At 33.7% G+C, this 20966-nt stretch overlaps 1 protein-coding gene across 2 annotated transcripts in view; it reads right to left on the bottom strand.

The window, feature by feature from the left end:
* Wdr26 (WD repeat domain 26) overlaps positions 1 to 20966 on the bottom strand; it is a 45160-nt gene that overhangs the window by 11330 nt on the left and 12864 nt on the right. For both annotated transcript variants that reach the window (XM_026407161.2, XM_026407160.2), the window contains exons 5-12: positions 20671 to 20768; positions 19354 to 19510; positions 13156 to 13294; positions 7488 to 7628; positions 4927 to 5046; positions 1999 to 2144; positions 1531 to 1609; positions 1137 to 1266 (exon numbers count right to left, since the gene is read on the bottom strand). In XM_026407161.2, the coding sequence (XP_026262946.1) occupies positions 1137 to 1266; positions 1531 to 1609; positions 1999 to 2144; positions 4927 to 5046; positions 7488 to 7628; positions 13156 to 13294; positions 19354 to 19510; positions 20671 to 20768 (1010 nt within the window). The remainder of the gene's footprint in view (positions 1 to 1136; positions 1267 to 1530; positions 1610 to 1998; positions 2145 to 4926; positions 5047 to 7487; positions 7629 to 13155; positions 13295 to 19353; positions 19511 to 20670; positions 20769 to 20966) is intronic.

The raw sequence follows: 20966 nt of genomic DNA, 5'->3' as shown, positions 1-20966 counted from the left end.
TTAAACAATTCTATTTTATATTAGTCTGCATTTAGGCACAAGCTTGCCTAGAATACAGATACTTATATGGGAGAACAAGTTCATTCAAAAGAACAGTAGGGACGATTCTGTTAATTTCAGCTTTTTGGAAGTCGCAAGAATTAAAAATTATTATTATTTTAAAAAAATTTTTTGGTTGTAGAAGAACAACAAAATTTTGAACAACAAATACATTTATTTATTTTTATGTGGTGCTAAGGATTGAACACAGTGCCTTACATGTGCTAAGCAAGCACTCTACTACTGAGCCACAACTCCAGGCCTAAAAATTATTTTTGATGGCCATGTAAGATACAGAGAAGATCTAATAACAATTAATTCTGTTCAAGTAGTAGGTAAGACATCATAATTAACCTTGACTTTTTAGATACTATCAACCTTTGAAAACTATCAGTCTCATGAAAAAAACAAGTCAACATTTGAAAGTATAATGATCTAACTAAGTCTTGATTTGATTCATGCATGGGCCAAAAATGTTTCTGCAAGGTCAGAATAGGTACTACTGACTTGTGACAATAAGGAGGGCTTGGAACCAGGAGTGTGGTGCACATCTGTAATCCCAGAAACTGGGGAGGCAGGAGAATCACAAGTTCAAGGTCAGCCTTGGTGGGCTGGGGTTGTAGCTCAGTGGTAGAGCACTTGGCTTGCATGAGTGAGGTACTGGGTTCAATCCTCAGCACCACATAAAAATAAAGTTATTAAAAAAAAAAAAAAAGGTCAGCTTTGGCAACTTAGTGGGACTGTGTCTCAAAATAAAAATAAAAATGGGATTGGAGATATAGCTCAGTTGGTTGAGTGCTGGCCTTGCACGCAATAAGGCCCTGGGTTCAATCCCCAGCACCACAAAAAACAAACAAACAAAAACAGGAGATTTAAAAAAAATAAATAAAAAGGGCTGGCAATGTAGCAGCAGAACACTTGCTTAGCATGTGAAGGCCCTAGGTTTGATGCCCAGAACTGGGGCAGGGGAGGGAAGGAATTAACAGTGTATTAAATAAATTGCTCCAGAGACATGACTACTTTCATAAATTGAGACAGAATTACAGAACTTTAAACTCATCAATATATGCAAATTGACAATAACATAAACAATTTACCTTCACTGCCACTAGCGATGAAGTCTTCATTATGGCCTCCAAAACATGAATGAATTGTATAAAACCCTTGTGTAACACCTTGATACTTTCTTACTAAAACTCTGTCTTGCAAGTCCCATAAATGAACTCCCTGTAGGCAGAAGAGAACACAGGTATTCATTCCATCTCAATTCAAAGAAATTTTTAAAAGTAAACTTTGCCTGGTGGAATATTTTCATTTTCTATTTATGCAGAATGCTACCATTCTTAGAAGTTTATGATTGATTTCGCACATTTTAAGGATCAAACATATGCACTCCAATTTAAGAATAAGTAAAAAATTTTAACATTCATACAAAAAAATCAATTAAAATTTTTACTGAGCTAAATTTTTCTGAAAGTTTTAGTAACATACCTGAGTTGCTACATTTAACAAAGCTAATCGGCCATTTTTTGAAATAGTAAAAGACATAATAGGATGATCTTCTTGTACTCTGTAATCAGAAAATGTTGGAAACAACAAATTAAGTCAAGATATTCAAATTATCAGAATATAAAATGTTCTAGCTTAAATACAACAACTTTGTCTACAATCACTTTTTTGGTGGTGCTGGGAATTGAACACAGGGCCTTGTGCAGCCAGACAAGCACTCTACCAACTGAGCTATACCCCCAGCCCTACAATCACTCTTATACACTATATTTCAATTAAGAATTTGAGTTAAGATTAAGTACCACCAAACCATCAATCCAAATTACCAATGAAATGAAAAGCAAAAAAAGTAATAAAAACAAAAAAATAAAAATTGTTCTTTTGAAAAAGCCCTATCACATACATATTTTAATATCAAATAATTATTATTTAATGGAAAAAAATAGTTACATGTTCCTATCTGTAAGGTCCTCGAAGTTATATCCCCGAATTCGCTGGTGTGTATCTGATGCCAGAACAGTCTTCCCGTCACTCAAGCACCAAAGGCATTGCACTCTCACTCCTTCCCAAGAGTCAAGGAGATTACCATCTAAATCCTGGGCAGGAGAAAACCATTATTAACTCCATGACTGAACAGCACTCAGAAAGCAAAGAGCTGAAAGAATCTTTTGGCAGTATTTCTCTTAGAAATATGTCCCTCCCCGCCCACCCCCAGACTGACTTCAATCTAATTATTCTGTGTTTTAACCATAAGAACTGGAATACAAATCAAATTTCAAAACAATAATATTTAAAAGAGGGTGGGAAGTCTATCTTCTTTTCAATAACCCACCATGCATAAATAAATACTATTAAAATAAGCAAAGTAACAATCTCTAAGCTCTATGTAAGAATTTTAGTTTTAGTAAAAAAGAATTCAAACATGCCTTTAAAACTCACTTTATAGTCAGCCCTCCTAATCCTGCACCCAAAGGATTAAAAATATTTGAAGAAAACAAAAACCCCAATAAACCCCAAACTGCGTCTGTTCTAAAGATGTATAGACTTTTCTTCCTTGTCATTAGTCCTAAACAATATCGTACAAGTATTTAGGTAGCATTTTTATTGTATTAGGTATTACAAGTAATCTAAAGAAGATTTATAATATATGGGAATGAGAGTATGTGTGTAGGTTATAATGCAAATATCAGGCCATTTTATGTAAGGGACCTGAGCAACCAAAGAGTCTGGTATCTGTAGGGATTGCTTGAACCAAAAACCCCTACAGATACCGAGGGATGACTATATTAGGATTTGTTTTATAATATTCAGGAATTGTGATTGGAAAAAGATTACTAAAACATCTTATAGCTTTATATAGAACTTAGGAATCTTTTATGACATTTTTCTTCTTCTTTCCCACATTTTTTAATAGGTGCATAAAATGATACTTTTATAATAATGGGACTTGTTGTTACATATTTGTACATAAACATGATGTAACAATATAATTTGGCCACTTTCACTACCTTGTTTTCATGACATTTTCCAAAATGTTACCAAATTTGTAATAGGCTTTACAGATCAAAGCTCTTACAGACATTATCTCACTGACTAGTCACAGCTCTAAGAATTATCACTTCCATTTTTCAGATTAGAGAACCAGGAAGTCTATATCCTGAAGATTTAAACATCATATGGGGTAGCAAAATCAGTGAAACTTACATGGTTATCCTTTGCCTAGAGAACTAAGATCTAATGATTAACAGCCATATGTAGATAATACTATATCCTATTAGTTTCAAGCCATCTCTGTGTTTGTGTGCTTACACACACATGTTGCTGGGGATTAAATCCAGGGCCTCCCACATACAGGGCAAGTGTTCTACCACTGAGCTATCAAGCAACTTTAATAACTTGTCATGGTACATAAAAATCTTTGTAATAATTGATCTTTAGGTACATTAAGTACATTTACTATCTTGTTTGAGTCTTAAAAATAAATCTGATGTTCTACTGAAATCATGAAAGGCAATGATATGAAACACAGAATCCATACAGAATGGTAAGACATGGCAATTCTATCATAGGTTACCGTGTCATAGAACTTTTAACTTGCTACTTATTTTCATCATTCTAATAATTCAAGATAATCATCAGAATACACCTCAAATACTGACAAATTCTCCAGTAGTACTTATCACCCCTTTTACTCTCCAAATGTTTATAATTGTTATAATTTGGATTTGGAATGTCCAAAGGCTATGTTTTGAAGGCTTGATCCTCAAAGCAACAATATTTAGAGGTAGGGATTTTGGAAGTGATTGATCATGAGGGCTATGATTTTTCAATGAGTTAACCCAATTAACAGGGATTCATAGCTAGTTTATCAGGAGATGGTGGAAAATGTAGTGGGTGGAATCTAGTTGAAGAAAGAACGGTCTTAAAAGGCATGCCCAAGGGGACTGACTACATCATGTTCCTGGCTCCTTTTACTGCCCTCCTCTCTCTGTTTCCTGGCTGCCATGATAAGAGAAGCTTTCCCCTGCCATGCCCTTCCACCATGATCTTCCATCTTCCCTTAGACCCAAAGCAAGAGAGCCAGCTGATTATGGAATAACACCTCTGAAAATATGAGCCAAATAAGAAAAACCTCCAAGGTTTTTCTTCTCAGGTATTTTATCCTGGCAATGGAAAAGTGACTAACAAGTGACTAACACACATGAAATTCAGCAAATTTTTATTACAAAATTTCAAAAGGCTGAAAAGCTCAAAAGAAATTAAATCCTAAATCTTTCATTCCAAAAAATTAGAAACTTTGTTCTTAAAACAAAAATGTTTAGCAAAACTTTTTTTTTTTCATTTTTTAATATTTTGCTAAACTCAAGGTCTACACTTTTACAAAATTGGCATGGTAATGCATGCCTATAATCCCAGATACTGGGGAGGCCAAAGCAGGAGGATCCCAAGGTTGAGGCCACTCATACAAACTCAGTGAAACCCTGTCTCAAAAAACAAAAAGGGTTGGGGGTTAATGAGTGGTAAAGCACCCTTGGGGGTTCAATCCCCAGTACTGAATAAACAAACAAAACTCAACAACAAAAAAAGAGTGAAAGAGCAATAATATACATAATTGTTGATGGACCTTTATTTTATTTTATATGCAGTGCTGTAAATCAAACCCAGTGTCTCATATATGCTAGGCAAGTGCTCTACCACTGAGCCAGAACCTCAGCCCAATAAATTCTATTGGATAGTGCTTATTTAGGAGGATGGCAAAGTAGATCTTCATATTGCATATTTTATAAAAGAAAATGAGTCAAGTAAATTATTTATTTAAACAGAACTAAATTAGCTTTTAAACAAGTAGACACTGGAAAGGGGGCACTGAATACTCACACACTGATAGAACTGCCCGCGCTGACCTCCAGTCACAAAGCGTTTTCCATCTGGATTCCAAGCCACACTTGTTAAACTGTCCTCATGAGACTGGCTCATTTTTGTCCTTAGTTCTCCTGTCTACAAGGAAATAAAACTGTGGATAAGACCTTCAAGATACCTCTCTAAACAGAAATGTAAAGAAAAAATGCCCTTAAACTATATATCATAGTCAAATGCTTACAATACAGTAAGAAAACAGAAATGAAAATTATTTTTGATACGTAACATTATTCCAATTAAAAGTTGCAGAAATAAAGAGGAACCTCTGTTCTTTTAGGCATAGTCATGCTACATTTGTTTCCAACTAAGTAAACATATTTAGTGATTGTAACCTTCAGATATTTTCTTGCTATAATTTTATAAATTATTCAACTTAGAAGGTATTCACATACCATTTAATCTAGTCCTGGTTCCGTTTTGTTCAGGGATTAGAAAACAGGATCTGAGAGATAATAGCTGCCCTTGGTATAATAAAAGTACATGGGCATAAATTTCCTGTGAGAAATGGGCAATCAAAAGTAAAAATAAAAGGGTGAAAACAAAGGGTAAGATTAGGAACTGGGGCCAACTAATAAAGGCAGAGGTTACAAAAACAAGAAAACCAGATGTTTTCCTTACACTAAGGGGAAAAAAAGTTCAGCAATCTTAAATCCTTTCCCCCAAATTGTTCAGCTGTTCTCTTTTTTATTTGATTACGCTCAAAACAGTTAAGTATTATGAGGTTATCAGATTATTAGAAACCTACCTAAAAACACAAAAGAATAATTGAGAAAGTGATTAAAAGACTACTCTTTTAGAACAAAAGTAAAAAGTATAAAGTAGTGCACATAGTAAAACAGACTAGAACACCGTTTGTCCAGAATTCAAAATTGACTCCAAGGAAATCTATATAGTTGCTATAAATGATGTTCCTATTATAGAATTAAAGTTACATATTTTCTATCTTTGAAGAGGAAAAAAAAGAAATTTTAATGGGAAAAAATTTCTTTCTTTTGTCTAATCAGATTTACTTACAGCTCTGTTTTACGGGGAGAAAATCATCTATTTTCTTCTCTGTTTTGCCAACTTCCCTGAACTCAATCACAAATATACCACTGATTAATTGCTACCTTGCTAAAAATGACACGATTACACATTTAGGGAACAACTGGAGATTTTGATGAAATGAATATTAGATATAGTTAATGTCAGCTATCACAGTATTTAATTATGTAGGATAATGCTAGTTTTTAGGAGATACATACTTCCATATTTAGGAGTAAAATATATCTGCATTTTCAAATGCTTTCTACATGGACATATTTGAAGGTATTTATATATATATATATATGTACATATGAAACAAAAAAGTGAGAACTATCAAACCTATGATGGTGGGCATATGGGTCATCATTATATTATTCTTTCAACTTTATTAACATTTGAGAATTCTCTGAATGAGCATAAGGAAACCTTACTATTAAAACAATAGAATTAGAATTATGTCATTTCATCTAAGATGCAGGTGCATCTTAGTATTCATTCTGTTCTCTATACCATCTTCATTATTTGAATTATCTGTGTGGTTTTATTTTCACACTCCTTATTAAAAGTTCCTGCATTCAAAATCCTGGCCCACCAAGTTATACTTTTTTTTTTGATACTAGGGATTGAACCCATGAACCCATTGAATTCATGGTTGCTTTACCACAGAGCTACACCTCCAGACATTTTGTTTTTTATCTGACAAAATCTTGCTTGGTTGGTTAGGGCCTAAGTTGCTGAGGCTGGCCTGAAAATCCAGCCTCCCAAGTTGCTGGGATTACAGGCATGTGCCATCAGGCCTGGCCAGGTTATTCTTTTATACTCAAACCATATTCTGGACCATTCATTTCCTGAGATGTTGAACAAACAAAAATCACCTCAGCTTATATAAAAAAAAAAGTTTTAAAAAATTTTAAATTATTACCACAGGTATTCTAAAACATATAAATAATGGAGCAAATCTAATGCTGAGTTTTTCTTAAATGGGACCCTGGATAAAGTTCAAGTTTTCAATTTAAAAATAATAAAGCCTTTATAAAAATAAGTACTGAAAATATTACTCAGTTTTGCTAAATCAGCTCAGAATATTAAGTGTAGGTACAGAGATGAGGTAATTGCCATTAAAATGGAAAATTTTATTTAATGCTGATATTTTACACTTAGAAGTTAAGTTTTATGTACAACTGTGAAAATATGCAGCAAATGTAAAATCTTTTCTGAGGCACCACAGTAGTAGTGTTCCATGGAACAAAAAGAAAAACATTCTGAAAGTGCTTACTGATCCATTCTTCCCAAAACTCTATTATTCAGCATATTTAAATTTATAAATCGGACACTTAAGTTTCACTTTCAGAACTATTCTTTGTAAGATACACTATAGTAATTTAGGTTGAATGGCTCTGTTCTATAAATCAAGAATGAAGTTTTTTCAAGAATATGTTTATAAGGAGTATGCTGTACTTAAGCTAAATAAAGAAAGGATGGAGCTTGCTCACTTGTACATTCCAAAGCCAAAGCTCAGAGCAGTCATCAGGGCCACAGGCAACAAGATAGTTGTCATCTGGACTCCACGCGATATAAGAAACACCATAAGCATGTCCTTCTAATGTTTTAAGCAGTTTTAGCAGGTGTGTATCCTAGAATGGAAGACATACAACTCAGTTAAATCCCATCCCTATAAGAACTTAAACAGCTATAAAGATGTGCTTTGAAAATATTATTTAATCTAAAGAACTTTTTGTATCAATACTTCCCCCTCATCAAATAGCTTGCTTCCTAAAAAACTGTTCAAATTTCCACATCCCACTATATATAGTAGGTGTATATAAGACACTGTGTACTAGATGAGAAATATGAAGATGACACAGAATTTGTCCAAGGGAACTAAAAACATATGGGCAGAACAAGAACTCACTCTTAATTTAATAGCTTGAGATATAATTTAGCACAAATTAATCTTTAGAAAGTGAGCAATTTATGGTCTTAATATATTCACAGAGTTGTGCAATCATTACTATAATTTTATAATACTTTTACTATCCCAAAAAGAAGTCCCTTAACCATTAGCAGTTACTCATTTCCCTTCTTAAAGGTTTCTGAAAACTACCATATCCTATTTCTATGGATTTGCCTATTCCAGACATTTCATATAAATGAAATAATATGTAATCCAGTCTCTTGCAATTGGCTTCTTTCATTTTCAGGGTTTATCCATGGTATAGAATGTATTATCATTTTTACTGAATAACATTCCATTTTATAGATATAGTACACTTTGTTTAACCATTCATCAGTTGATGAACATTTAATTTATATTTTTGAGTACTATGAATAATATGACCAAGAAGATATATGAGTTTTCATATGCATCTGTTTTTCTTTCTCTTTGTTATATACAGAGCAGTGAAATTCCTGGGTTATATGATAACTCTATGCTTATCATTTTGAGAAACAGCCCATCTATTTTCCAAGTGTCTATACCATATTTTATTTCCATCAGCAAGTTACCATTTATTTAGCATTAATAAATATTAACATTTAATACTAACCCATAAACAATATTTCATTTAATCCTCACAAGTATAGGAGATGGGTCTTGCCCCTCCCTCATAACATTAAAATGAGAAATTTTATTTAATGCCATTAAAATGGGAAATTTTATTTTTGGGAAGGAAATGAGGCTTTATAAAGGTTAGAAACTTGCCTGTTTATAGCATACAGGAAGAATTTGAATCTGGGCTGCCCAACTTTAAGACCCATACTCTAAAGCTCTGTAGGCTGCATGGACATGAAAGTGGCAAATAACAAGGCTGGAAGAGTTGATATGTTCATTTTAGAAAAAGGTTCAATTTTATCCAGTGGGTGAAGAATCACTTAAAAATGTCAAGGTAGAGAATATATAAGATATTAGGTATTAAGGAAAGGACTGGGACAACAAAATGGAAGGTAAATTGGAATGAAGAGACAGGATAAAGAAACCTATAAAGAGCCAACACAACAGTAACAGTTCCCTAAAAATGAGGCTCTCATAATGTAATCAGGACTATATGTCAGATGAAAAGATACTTTGGAGATAAAAATGACATGACAGAATGTAACAAGAAAGTTCAAAGACAACCTCCAGATGTCTGGTTTAGGGAATGTGGATGAATATTGGCAGGGGGAGGGAAGGAGGAAGGAAGGAAGGGAGGGAGGGAGGAAGGGAAGGAAGGAAGGAAGGAAGGAAGGATGGATTGATTTGGCTAAAGGTGAAAAGAAATGAGTTAAGTTTTAGACTTTGATGTAAAGACTGATTGAGCTTATTTTTGAGCCTGGTACCCAGAATGGGTGGTGGTGGAAGTGGTATTGCAATACCAATGACATCCAAGCAGTTACAAATGGGTCTGAAACAGTCTGATAAAGTTAGGTGGTTCCCTTGTTTAAATGTCACTCAGAAGTGGTTATGTTTACTACGTTCTGTTTCTTCACCGGTGGGACTCTAATTTTATCATTCATATAATTGTCTAGTCCAAATATCCACTATTGACATAATTAAATAATTAATAATGCAACTACTTCTGATTCTTGGGAAGGAGGCAATGGGCACGAGGTATTTCTATTAGATGGACAGTATTAGGTCAAAGTGATATGCAACATTTACTATTTCTGACTAGTTTAACATCTTCCAGGAACAAACTCTTAAGTTATAGTAATGGTATGGGGCAATAAAAAAATTTGCTTCTAAATTGACTTAACTACTTTAGAAATATTTAACTCAAAGCCTTTTTTTCAGAGCTGGGGCTATAGCTCAGTGGCAGAACGCTTGCCTAGCATACGTGAGGCTCTGGGTTCAATCCTCAGTACTACATAAAAATAAACAAATAGGGCTGGGGATGTGGCTCAAGCGGTAGTGCGCTCGCCTGGCATGCGTGCGGCCCAGGTTCGATCCTCAGCACCACATACCAACAAAGATGCTGTGTCCGCCGAGAACTAAAAAATAAATATTAAAAAAAAAAAAACAAATAAAAAATAAAGGTATTCTGTCCATCTACGACTACAAAAAAACAAAAACAAACCCCCAAAAGCCCACCTTATTTATTTCATGAACCTTAATGAAAAAAAAAAATCATCCTATTAAAGATGAAGTGGAAAACAAGAATATACCTTCACAAGTACAATGTCTTTATACTAACTTATTCACATGGAGTTCATTTGAATTTTATATAGAGACAGGGTCTCACTGAGTTGCTTAGCCCTTCACCATTGCTGAGGCTGTTTTTGAACTCACAATCCTCCTATCTCAGCCTCCCAACCTACTGGATTACAGGTGTGCGCCAACATAACAGCTGTGAAATTAATTTTTTGGACAAAATTAAGAAAAACTGTAAGAAGAAACTAGGCACTGGAATAACATAAGATTAAATTTCACGGTTCTCTTTTTTTCTATCCATTAAAAAAATAAAACACCAGCCAGGCATACTGGCATATATCTGTAACCCCAGCTATTAAGGAGACAAAGGCAAGAGTATTATAAGTTTGAGGCCAGTCTAGGCAACTGAGACAGACCCTCAGCAACTTAGCAAGATTCTATCTCAAAACAAAAAACAAAAAGGACTGGGGATGTAGGCTCAGCAGTAGAGTGCCTCTGGGTTCAATCCCCAGTAACACAACAAAGCAAAAACAATAACAAAAAAACTCCTTAGGAATGATACATTAGAGATCTTTCTTGATCTGCTGCTACTTGCTTCATTAATCTCAGTCTACACAAAACTCTTCCACCAAGCTGCCATATGCTAAGCCATATTTTCTTTCACCCAAGGGCCACTCCTAACTACTTTTGCTTAAACAGTTCTTTATCCCGTACTTCATTTAAGATTTAGTTTTCTTACTTTCCTCAGCTGCCCAGTTTCTAGAGAATTAATTCTATGAGCACCCACTATTAAACAATTATGGTTTATCATAATATACTTACTCTGTCTAAAGCAAAAGTACAGTAGGCACTTATTTTATGATGCTAAATGAAGGGGGACTTTCATATATAGCCACCAGGAAAAAAGTTAATAAAGCACCCTTTTGATATTGTTGCCTTCCTTTTCAGATACCTTGTAAATAACTAAGTGAAAACAGAACTCCTTAGAACAGAATTCCAAGGCCATGATTTGATCCCACTTCTCCGTTTTATTTCCCACTCTTTGACATTATTGATTCTATTCTTTTTTGGAGTGGGAGAAAATAAGAGATGTTCCTTCTCTTCCTAGAACGTTTTCTTTTTTTCTCTACCTATGTGATATACAGTCAGGCTTTAATGAGGTACTACTACCTATGAAGCTCCTTTTGTTTTTCATAATACTTCATATGTATTTAGTATGATGCTTACTTCATTGCATTTTATTTCCCTTTCTAAACTTATATCCCCTTTACTGGGGTTCTTATGCTAGGATGTATGAGGAAGAGTCTAGGGATACACTCAGGGGTCTTTGAACACTTAAATGGGAAAAAGACAAATTTCTATTTTCATTTAACACACTGAAATTCACTATTTTCTTCAATCTTAATGAGGGCAATTAACAAAATAGTGTTAGTATATTATATTAGGTAGCAGAGGGAGCACTAATATATAATATAGTACTAATTTACTATATTAGGTAATAGAGTAAATTAGGTAATATTATGTGGTTCTTTTTAATATTTATTTTTTTAGAAGTAGTTGGACACAATACCTTTATTTTGTTTATTTATTTTTATGTGGTGCTAAGGATCGAACCCAGTGCCTTGCATGTGGCTAGACGATCGCTCTACTGCTGAGCCACAATCCCAGCCCCTATGTAGTTCTTATCATTAAAGAAAACAAATACTCTCATATAATAGTTACAAATATTTATAATATTATTTTCATATAATATTATAGTTACATATATTTATGATATTATTTATGCCCATCACTAATTTAAAATTCTGGCAGTTTTTAGATCTGCTGCTCTTATTGTGTTAATATATTGCTTCTTTCTCTACATAATGATAACTATCTTTCAGCATAATTGGGTTTCCTAAGAAATCAGAGTCTGTAGGCTTGCTGGACTGCCAAAAGGGTATATGGTAACAACAAAAAAACCCAAACCAAACCAACAAACAACCCCCAATTCCTGCTTCACATTAAAGAATGTACCTTACCTCCCATCATTCATTGCATATCACAGGTATAAGAATTGCCATACGCTCTCAAATTTGATTCTTTTTAAAATTATTTCCCTTATGGTTTTTATCCAGTTTCTCAACATAGGAGTGATCCCAAAACTTAATCCTGAGCTAATATCATATTTTAATTCTAAACTTTAAAATGAGTTTATTTACTTCATGATTTTAGATGAACAGTTCCTAAATCAAGTATAGCTCCTCAATCATGTACTTCTCTGATTACTCAGTAAATGTTGAGGTTGAAAGAAAAGAAAATCTGTATGTCACCTGGTAAAAAGATAAATCTGATATTTATTTATTTATTTTTAAGTACCGGGGGATTGACTCCGGTGGTGCTTTACTACAAAGCTACATTCCCAACCCTTTTTATTTTGAGACAGGGTCCTGGCTAACTCACCAAGGTTAGCTTTAAACCTTTTATCGTCCTTCTACCTTAGCCTCCTCGTTTTGTACAGGAGTACAGATGTGCACACTGTGCTTGGCTGTAGATCTAATGTTAGCGAGAACTCAGAATTTTAAATTCAGTATCCAATATTTTCATGTATACCACTGGGAAAAGGGGGAAAAGGTTTTACACAACAAGATCCATGAATTCTGCAAGATAATGAAGGATTTTAAAAGGCAAAGCAGTAATTAAGCAGTAATTAAGACACTGTATTAATCTATAAAAAGTACTGCTAACACCCAAATTGGCAGATATTCTCAGTTTCCTGAAAACAGGAGATATTAGCACCTCACAGAGTTATTCAGGGAATTAAATAATGTATACAGATTTACCTATCACTAGTACCTAATACTCAACAATTTAAAGAATATTAATTTACACATTATCTAAACAACACAGGAAGAGATAAGAAGTAATAAATATAATAAAAAATGTACTTGGAAAAGAATATTATCTATACCTTCACACTTTAAAATAGGTAACCAATGAGTTATATTCAAAATTATCTACTTTTATAATCTAACCATTCATACTGGAATACATACCGGATCAACTTGCCATATGATCACTGTTGTATCTTTTGATCCTGTTGCTAGTTTAGTGCCATCATTAGAGAATTTACAGAACCATACTTCATTACAATGCTCCGTAAGTATCTGCTGAGTATAACAGGGGAACTGTCTCCTAAAACAAAGAAGTCCACACACAATCATTATTTCAAAACATTTCTGGAGATCACATCATAAACTTTAAAAATATAATATGAATGCACTTGCACATCTTAAGAATCAAGTTTACACTGGCACGTTAAAATACAGAAACCTTTTAGTCAAGGAAACCTTAGTGGGAGTCAGTAATCTAAATCTGCTTCAACTTAAAATTTAGTTCTTCCCACCTCTTTTGATAATTATTTGATCTGATTTAAGTCAGTTCATAAAAGCAACAATAAGGGATCATGTAACTTGAATGGCATTAGCTGTTGTTCCAGAAATGAATAAGGAATAACATAACATCCTCAACTATAAAATCCCAGTTAAGCTTAATTAGAAAAGCAACTTGGTATCATGAAAAGAGAACAGGCATGACAAAGAGTTTGGGTCCCTTCTTAGTCACAAGCTTTAATATCTTTAGCAAGTCATGTAACTCCTTCCTCTGAGCCTCAGTTCTCTCATTTATGAAAGGAGATTAATATCCATCTGACAAGGTTCTTAGGATTCTTGGAAGAATTAGAAAAAACACCTAAAATTCCTGGAATACATTGGATACTAAAGTGAGATAAATGGCATTATTTTGGAGGAGCACAGAAGTACAATATATGCAGGGGCTGCCATAGTTTAAATAAAGTATTAAGAATAGGGGAAGGAATCTGACATATGCTCAAAACTAGCTCAGCCACTTACTAGCTATGATTCTTTAATTTTTATTTAATTTCTCAACCCAATTTTCCAACAATAAAGATAATGGTGCCTGCCTTACAGAATTCCTTATATAAAGAGGATATAAGAGGATGAGATAATGAATGTAAAGCATGTAGATCGAGTCTGATACTTAGCTAGTACTTCATAAATGGCAGCTATTATTATATGGTAAGAGCAAAGAATTCTCTGACTTATGATTAAGTCTAACAAGTTAAAAAGGCAAAGTTTTAGTATAAGAATGACTATTCCCATTAACTACTCACTTTAAAAAATCATTTCATCCTTTTTCAATCTGCCCATTAGCAATGTCCAATAGAACTTTCTGTGACAGTGAAAATGCTATATACTTGTGCTGCCCAACAAAGCTACATATAGAAATATGGGTAGTAACTTCAAAGAACTTAATTTGAATTATTTTACACTTAAAGTTAAATGGTCACATACAATTAGTGGCTACTGTTTGGATAGCATAACTCCCTGTATAATCCATAAACCTGAAATGTTCCAAAATCTGAAACTTTTTGAACATTAACATGACAACACAAGTGGAAACTTCCATCCCTGACCTCAATATTGTACAGAATTACCCTTAGGATAGATATATGAAAAATTCAAATCCAAAACACTCTTGGGTCCCAAGTATTTTGGATAAGGGACATTCAAACTATATTATAAATTCTCTATATTATTAAAAAATTACTTAAATATTAGTATCTAAAATTTTAAGTTTATCTTAAAAAATGTTCTTCCCTATTTTTTCTCCAACTACTAAATCATTTAGAGGCCTCACATGGTGATATGCACTTAGAGTCCCAGAATTTAGGAGGAGGTTGAGGCTGGAGGATTGCTTGAATCCACAAGTTTGAGCCTGGCAACATAGCAAGACCCTATCTCAAAATAAACAACAAACCCCCACAAAACACACACACATATTTAAAAAATATATTTATTTATATGTTGATAGTTGTATGTCAATTCATCAACCTGATAGGTAATAATATATTTAAAAATATATTACTATTCTTTACCTGGCACATATGACAATGACAATCTGCCTCAATGGCTGCCTATTTGGAAGCTGCTTTAACCTTTCAGATTAACTACAAATTGCTTCAATATTAAATGAACTATTATTCTACTCTAACCTTAATCAATATTAAATGAACTATTATTCTACTCTAACCTGAATCATAAGCAATATAAGCTGGCATTATTAAGCACATACTAGGTGCCAAACACTGTGTAAGATGCTCTACATACAACATTTCTAGTTCTCAAAACTACCTTGTAAGAGAAATTCCATCATCCTGGTTTTCGTGAGGTTCAAAGAAGCAAATAGTTCATCAGATACCATAAAAATGATAAGGAAGTGAAACAGTTTTTCTGGGGGGGCACACAGGGGGGACAATTGGGGATTGAACTCAGGAGTGCTTTACCACTGAGCTATATACCAGGTCCTTTTTATTTTATTTTGAGATGGTCTCACCAAATTGCTGAGGCTGGTCTTGAATTTGTGATCCTCCAGCCTCAGCCACCCGAGTTGCTGTGATTACAGGTATGCACTACCATGTTTGACCTGAAATACGGTTTGAACCTATGGCAAGGCCAGTTTTCTTTGCATTTGTTACTTTCAAATAATATTTTTCAGACTGGATAAAATTCTGATCAAGTAATTCAAATGGCTTAAACTGATCATAAGTAAAAAGTATCTGAATCAGGGTAGTAAAATATCTTTAAGGAAGGACTGATTCATAATCAAAATTATAGGCACAAGTCATCTAATCTGACAATCAGTTATACCTGAGTAACACTGAAGTGGCATTTAAATCATCATTATTATCATTATTTAAACAATCTTTTAAAAAGACTAATAACAGCCCAATTTACTACAAGCCCATTTTTAGGTATATACAAGTGATAGTTAATATTCTGTTGCTATCAAATATACTTAAGATGATGTTAAAAGCAGTACCTTCTGATATAAGACTGATTAAAATGTAGCATTTTAACCAAATGAATCTTCAAAATGTACCTATATTTTATAACAATCCTTTACTAAAAAATTAATACTTATAAAAACTACCTACAGACATCCTTCCATTGGTTGTTGGTAAAAAAAAAAAAAAATCCACAGAATTATTTTTTTAAGTAAATGACTGTTTACTGGTCAAATTCAGCCTCAAGTATGTGTATACTAACGATGTGAAGAATAGAAATTATATGCAATATCTAAAGAAAACTTTTTAATGTTGATCAGGATTTTTAAAAACATCCTAACTTGGTTACTCATAATCAATTCTTTATACACCAGAGAGAAGAGAAAAAAGCTGATGGTTAGGTTTCAGTACTAAAATTTAACTTCAGAAAATAGTTTTCTAATTTCAATGCTAAAATCTAGTTTCTAGAAGAATGTAAAGCAGATAAATATTATCAGCTCTTCTTTTGAAGATCTCTAACTGAATACCAGGAATTAAATCAAATTCAGGTTCTATTTTCCTAGTTCAGCAATGAAGGGTATAATTCATTCTCAAGACTGCAGATACTGACTTAATGCCTTAGGTCACCCCCTCAGCATCTTGAAAAACCCAACTTGAGTGAACAGTTAAGGCTGACTCCTTCGTTTCAGGTATGGGGAAATTGGGTAGATCCTCACAGAGAATTCAAGAAAGGAAGTTCGATTTTGAAAATGCTGTGCTTAAAATACTTGAGCAACAAGTATTTGTTATTACAAATTGTTGTATTAGGTCTAAAACTTAGAAGGATTCTGTAGCTCTAGTCTATTTCTATGAGTCACTGGATCCACACAAGTATAACTTAAGTAATAGAGAAAGATGAGAAAAGAAACAACTCTGGAATACACACTAACTAAAGGGAGAGGTAAAGAGGAGGAACCTGAGGAGGAGTCAGGAATACAACCAAGAGTCTGGAATATGAATCAAAGAAGAAAAAGGTTCAAAGCAAAATGGTCAAATGCTATAGAAAGCTCAAGATACAGCTTAGAAGTATCCAATGAATTTGATAAAGAGGTTGTTTTGCATCAACATCAGCATCTGTTCTGATGTGTTAGCTGTTACAGAAATCTGGAGTGAAGAAAAAGTAAAGAAGTGAACTCTGTAAATGCACAGTTGGGCAATGATTTCAAGAATTTAGTAGCTCTGAAGGAGGGAGATACAGTGGTAGTAACTATGAGGAGCAAAAAGTTTTTCTGTTTGTTTTAAGATTACAAAAAAAAAAAAAAAAAAAGACTGTCCAGGGGCTGTAGCTTAGTGGTGGAGCACCTGCCTCGCATGTGTGAGGCACTGGGTTCGATTCTCAGCACTGCATATAAATAAATAAATAAGTCCATCAACAACTAAAAAAAGAGACTGTCCTACCAATGGTTCTTTCTTTTTTTCCATTTTAGATGGACACAATACTTCATTTATTTTTTTGGTACCAGGGATTGAACTCAGGGGCACTCAATCACTGAGCCACATCTCCAGCCCTATTTTGCATTTTATTAGAGACAGGGTCTCACTGAGTTGCTTAGCACCTCACAGTTGCTGAGGCTGGCTTTGAACTCACAATCCTCCTACATCAGCCTCCCAAGTGGCTGGGATTACAGGCATGCGTCACCAAGCCCCGCTACCAATGGTTATTTCTGAAGAACAACTCTTTCACTTCTATGTAAAACCTTGGAATGCTTTCTACATTGGATTATGAGAACCTGACCCAATTTGGAAGACAGAAAAAAATTAAGCTAAGTATTCACTATCATTTAGTTTCACAGGTACTGATAGAAAAATTAAAGCAATTGGGAAAAATGCACACCACATTCCCATACATTTCAGTCTCCAAACAGGAAGGTGAGCTCTTAACCTTCTGATGCCTCTAGTTATCACAGCAATACATTTATGAACCACGAAAATGATGTGAGGCCACAACTGCTTTCATTTTATGTTGTTCTCAAAACCCCTAAAAGAACTATGAAACATGAAACTATAGCTTTTTAATCAATTATCTTCTTATTTTTCAATTTAAATGAAAAGATTTAAAAATTCTCAAACAAGTCAAAGAATAATATTTAAAAAGAGTGAAAAGCTAGTCACATTGTTAGAATACTTCAGAGATGTACCAAGTAATAATCTAATACTTTAAGATGACTAATACTTCTAAGTAATTTAAGACCAATAGTTCAGATAATTTAATTTTTTAAATTTTAAGAGGGGAGACTAGGGTCAAAATGACATCCCCAACTGGGTTGTGTGGCTTAGGTTTAGCTTAATGGGAGAGTCCTTACCTAGCATTCATGAGGTTTTGGGTTTCACCCCTATACCAATCACCCTCCAAAAACAGTAGTTTATGCATACCTAAAATATTATTTTATATAAAAGTACAGATGTATTTTATGGTTATTCAGAAGTTCTTCATGTTTATCCAAAGCTGTCACACATGCCTTTTTTTTTTTTTTTAATTAGTTTTGGAGATTGAAACTCAGGGTTACTCTACCAGTGAGCTACCCCTCTAACCCTCTTCATTTAAAATTTTTAACACAAGGTCTATATTGTCCAGGCTGGCCTTAAACTTGCCATCCTCCTGCCTCAGCCCCTGGAGTATTTAGAATTACCTGTGTTTGCTACCACATGTGGCACATGTACACCTTTGTCCTTTTTAGTCATGCTACTTTCACTAGGTCTTTGATTGAGCTTTACTAAAAGCAATGTAGCATGTGTACTACATCTGTTCACCTTTCTGTCTGGTTTCATCAGAACCAAAGTAATTTCCTTCCTAGTTTGATAGACTTCCAATTTGTTTTTCAGTATTTTAAAATTAAAGCTCTGCTTTAATTTTGGAGATTATTAAAATACAAGGAAGACTTTTATCAAAATACTCCTGATGTTGGAAGACAAGCCTGCATTCTTATAAATTTGGTTATATATGTAGGTAAGTATAATACCAAAATGCACACTAGAAAGTTAATAACCATTATTCTAATTATTTTGAGAATATCTCTTGTCTCAACAAAACTTTAAGCCAGAAAATAATGGGCCAAAGTTAAACTGTTAGATACAGAAAATGACTAATCAAACCCATAGATAAGAAAGAGGAGAAAAAATTGGCTAATTTCTGATCTTGAATATAGTTTACTATATAGGCATGTACAAATTTTTCTTAATTTTCAATTTTAGTAGTTTTAGCTTTACTTATGAACAAATGCTAAATCAGACAATTTGTTATATAGCTACAGGGTAAAATTCTAAAAAAGAATACATTCTATTGAAAAGTTCAAAACTGTGTTTTTAAAAATGTTAGCATTTTCCAGAATATAGGAAGTTTTTCTCTTACCTACTACAAACATGATCTATAAGTAGAGACACAGAATCTAGATTATTATCAAGTTTGGTATTGTGATATAGGCACCGATCCCTTTGTAGTTCCACCGCCTGCCGCAGGAGAGTCTGTAAACGCCGTGGGGGAAGCATCACTGATGGTGGTAAATAGGCTTTAATAAAAGATATTTTAAAAAAGAGAAATAAAAATAATAATAAACAGTAAACTTTAATTTAGACATTTACTAATCATCTGCTGTACTTGTCCCTATCTCAATGATATTGTGTTTCTTAAACAGACAAGTTCTAGAGGGTGTGATATAATGTGAATTCTAAGAATATTTATCAAAAGTTACAGTGATGATGCCTCTAGATGGGCATATACTTGGGTAGGAGGGCTTTATTTTGTAGGTGAATCTTCTGAAAACCCCAACAAAAACAAAGAAAAGTATAAGATGATCAAAAGAAAATCTAATGATGATTGTGTATTAGTGGGAAGTCAATTACATAAAAACACTCCAATTAGCAAGTCAAACTGCTGGAACAGGTTAAGTTCTAGTTCCCATCAAATGGCTCCTAATGCCAAGGATACTGTGGTAATTCAGATAATAACTGGTAATACTTTTTCCCCCCCTTTTTGGTACTGGGGATTGAACCTGGTGGTGGTGCTTTATATTCATATCCCTTTTTATTTCGAGAAAGGTTTCCTGGATTGCCCCACTAACCTCAAACACAGTCCTCCCATCTCAGCCACTGGGAATACAGGCATGCACCACCAAGCCCAGCTGAGGTGTTTTGAAATCAATAACAACCTATTCCTTCAATACCTTATGCCTTTCCAAACTCATGGTTTTCTGATTCTCAGGATTTCTACCCCTACTTCAACATAAAAACTTCATAATAATACATAATAATTTAAGCAAAGAGAAGATCTTTTACTACAATTTGTAAGTTATGTAACACAGTGGGGTAAGAATAAAACAATGTACCTAAAAAAATTAACAAAATTTGAAAATGCTTATGGCTTAAGGCTATGGTTTACATACTTTTCTCTAACCACTGTACTTTTCCTCCAAAGAAAACTTAAGAAAAGCATCACTATATAATACAAATAAAAGGAAACTGTTATGGGACAAGCACCCTCTCACTGACTCCTGAGGTTAGATATGGTAATTTGAAAATCTTTGGTTTAAAGGACTTCTCAATGGATTCTCATCATCTTCTATAACCACTCAAAAAAAGTATGTCTAGATATAGATCTTCTTAATTGATCTATAATATCTATTTCTAATCTTAGAAAAAACAAAAAAGCAGTGAATATTAAGATTCTTACTCTGGAGTTTGTCCAACAGTTTGGATCGGGAAGCTGTCCCTTTGCCTTCCCATTCTGCTTTTGCACGTAGGTCTTCTGCATGACTACACATCAGATACCTAAAAATCAAAAGAGAAAGCAACAAACATCAAACCCTTTTCTTTGGAATATAATTAAAAAATACTGACTAAATTTTGGTTATCCAGTTCTTACTAATACATATCAAGAATGAATTTCTACAGTGGACCCAACTCATTCATATAACCTGGAATCTATATATAATTACTAAAATGTAATGCAATAATTACAGCTAAATA

Source organism: Urocitellus parryii, chromosome 9, assembly GCF_045843805.1.
Source record: "Urocitellus parryii isolate mUroPar1 chromosome 9, mUroPar1.hap1, whole genome shotgun sequence".
In the NCBI taxonomy this organism is placed as follows: domain Eukaryota; kingdom Metazoa; phylum Chordata; class Mammalia; order Rodentia; family Sciuridae; genus Urocitellus; species Urocitellus parryii.
This window is presented reverse-complemented; position numbering and strand designations above follow the sequence as displayed.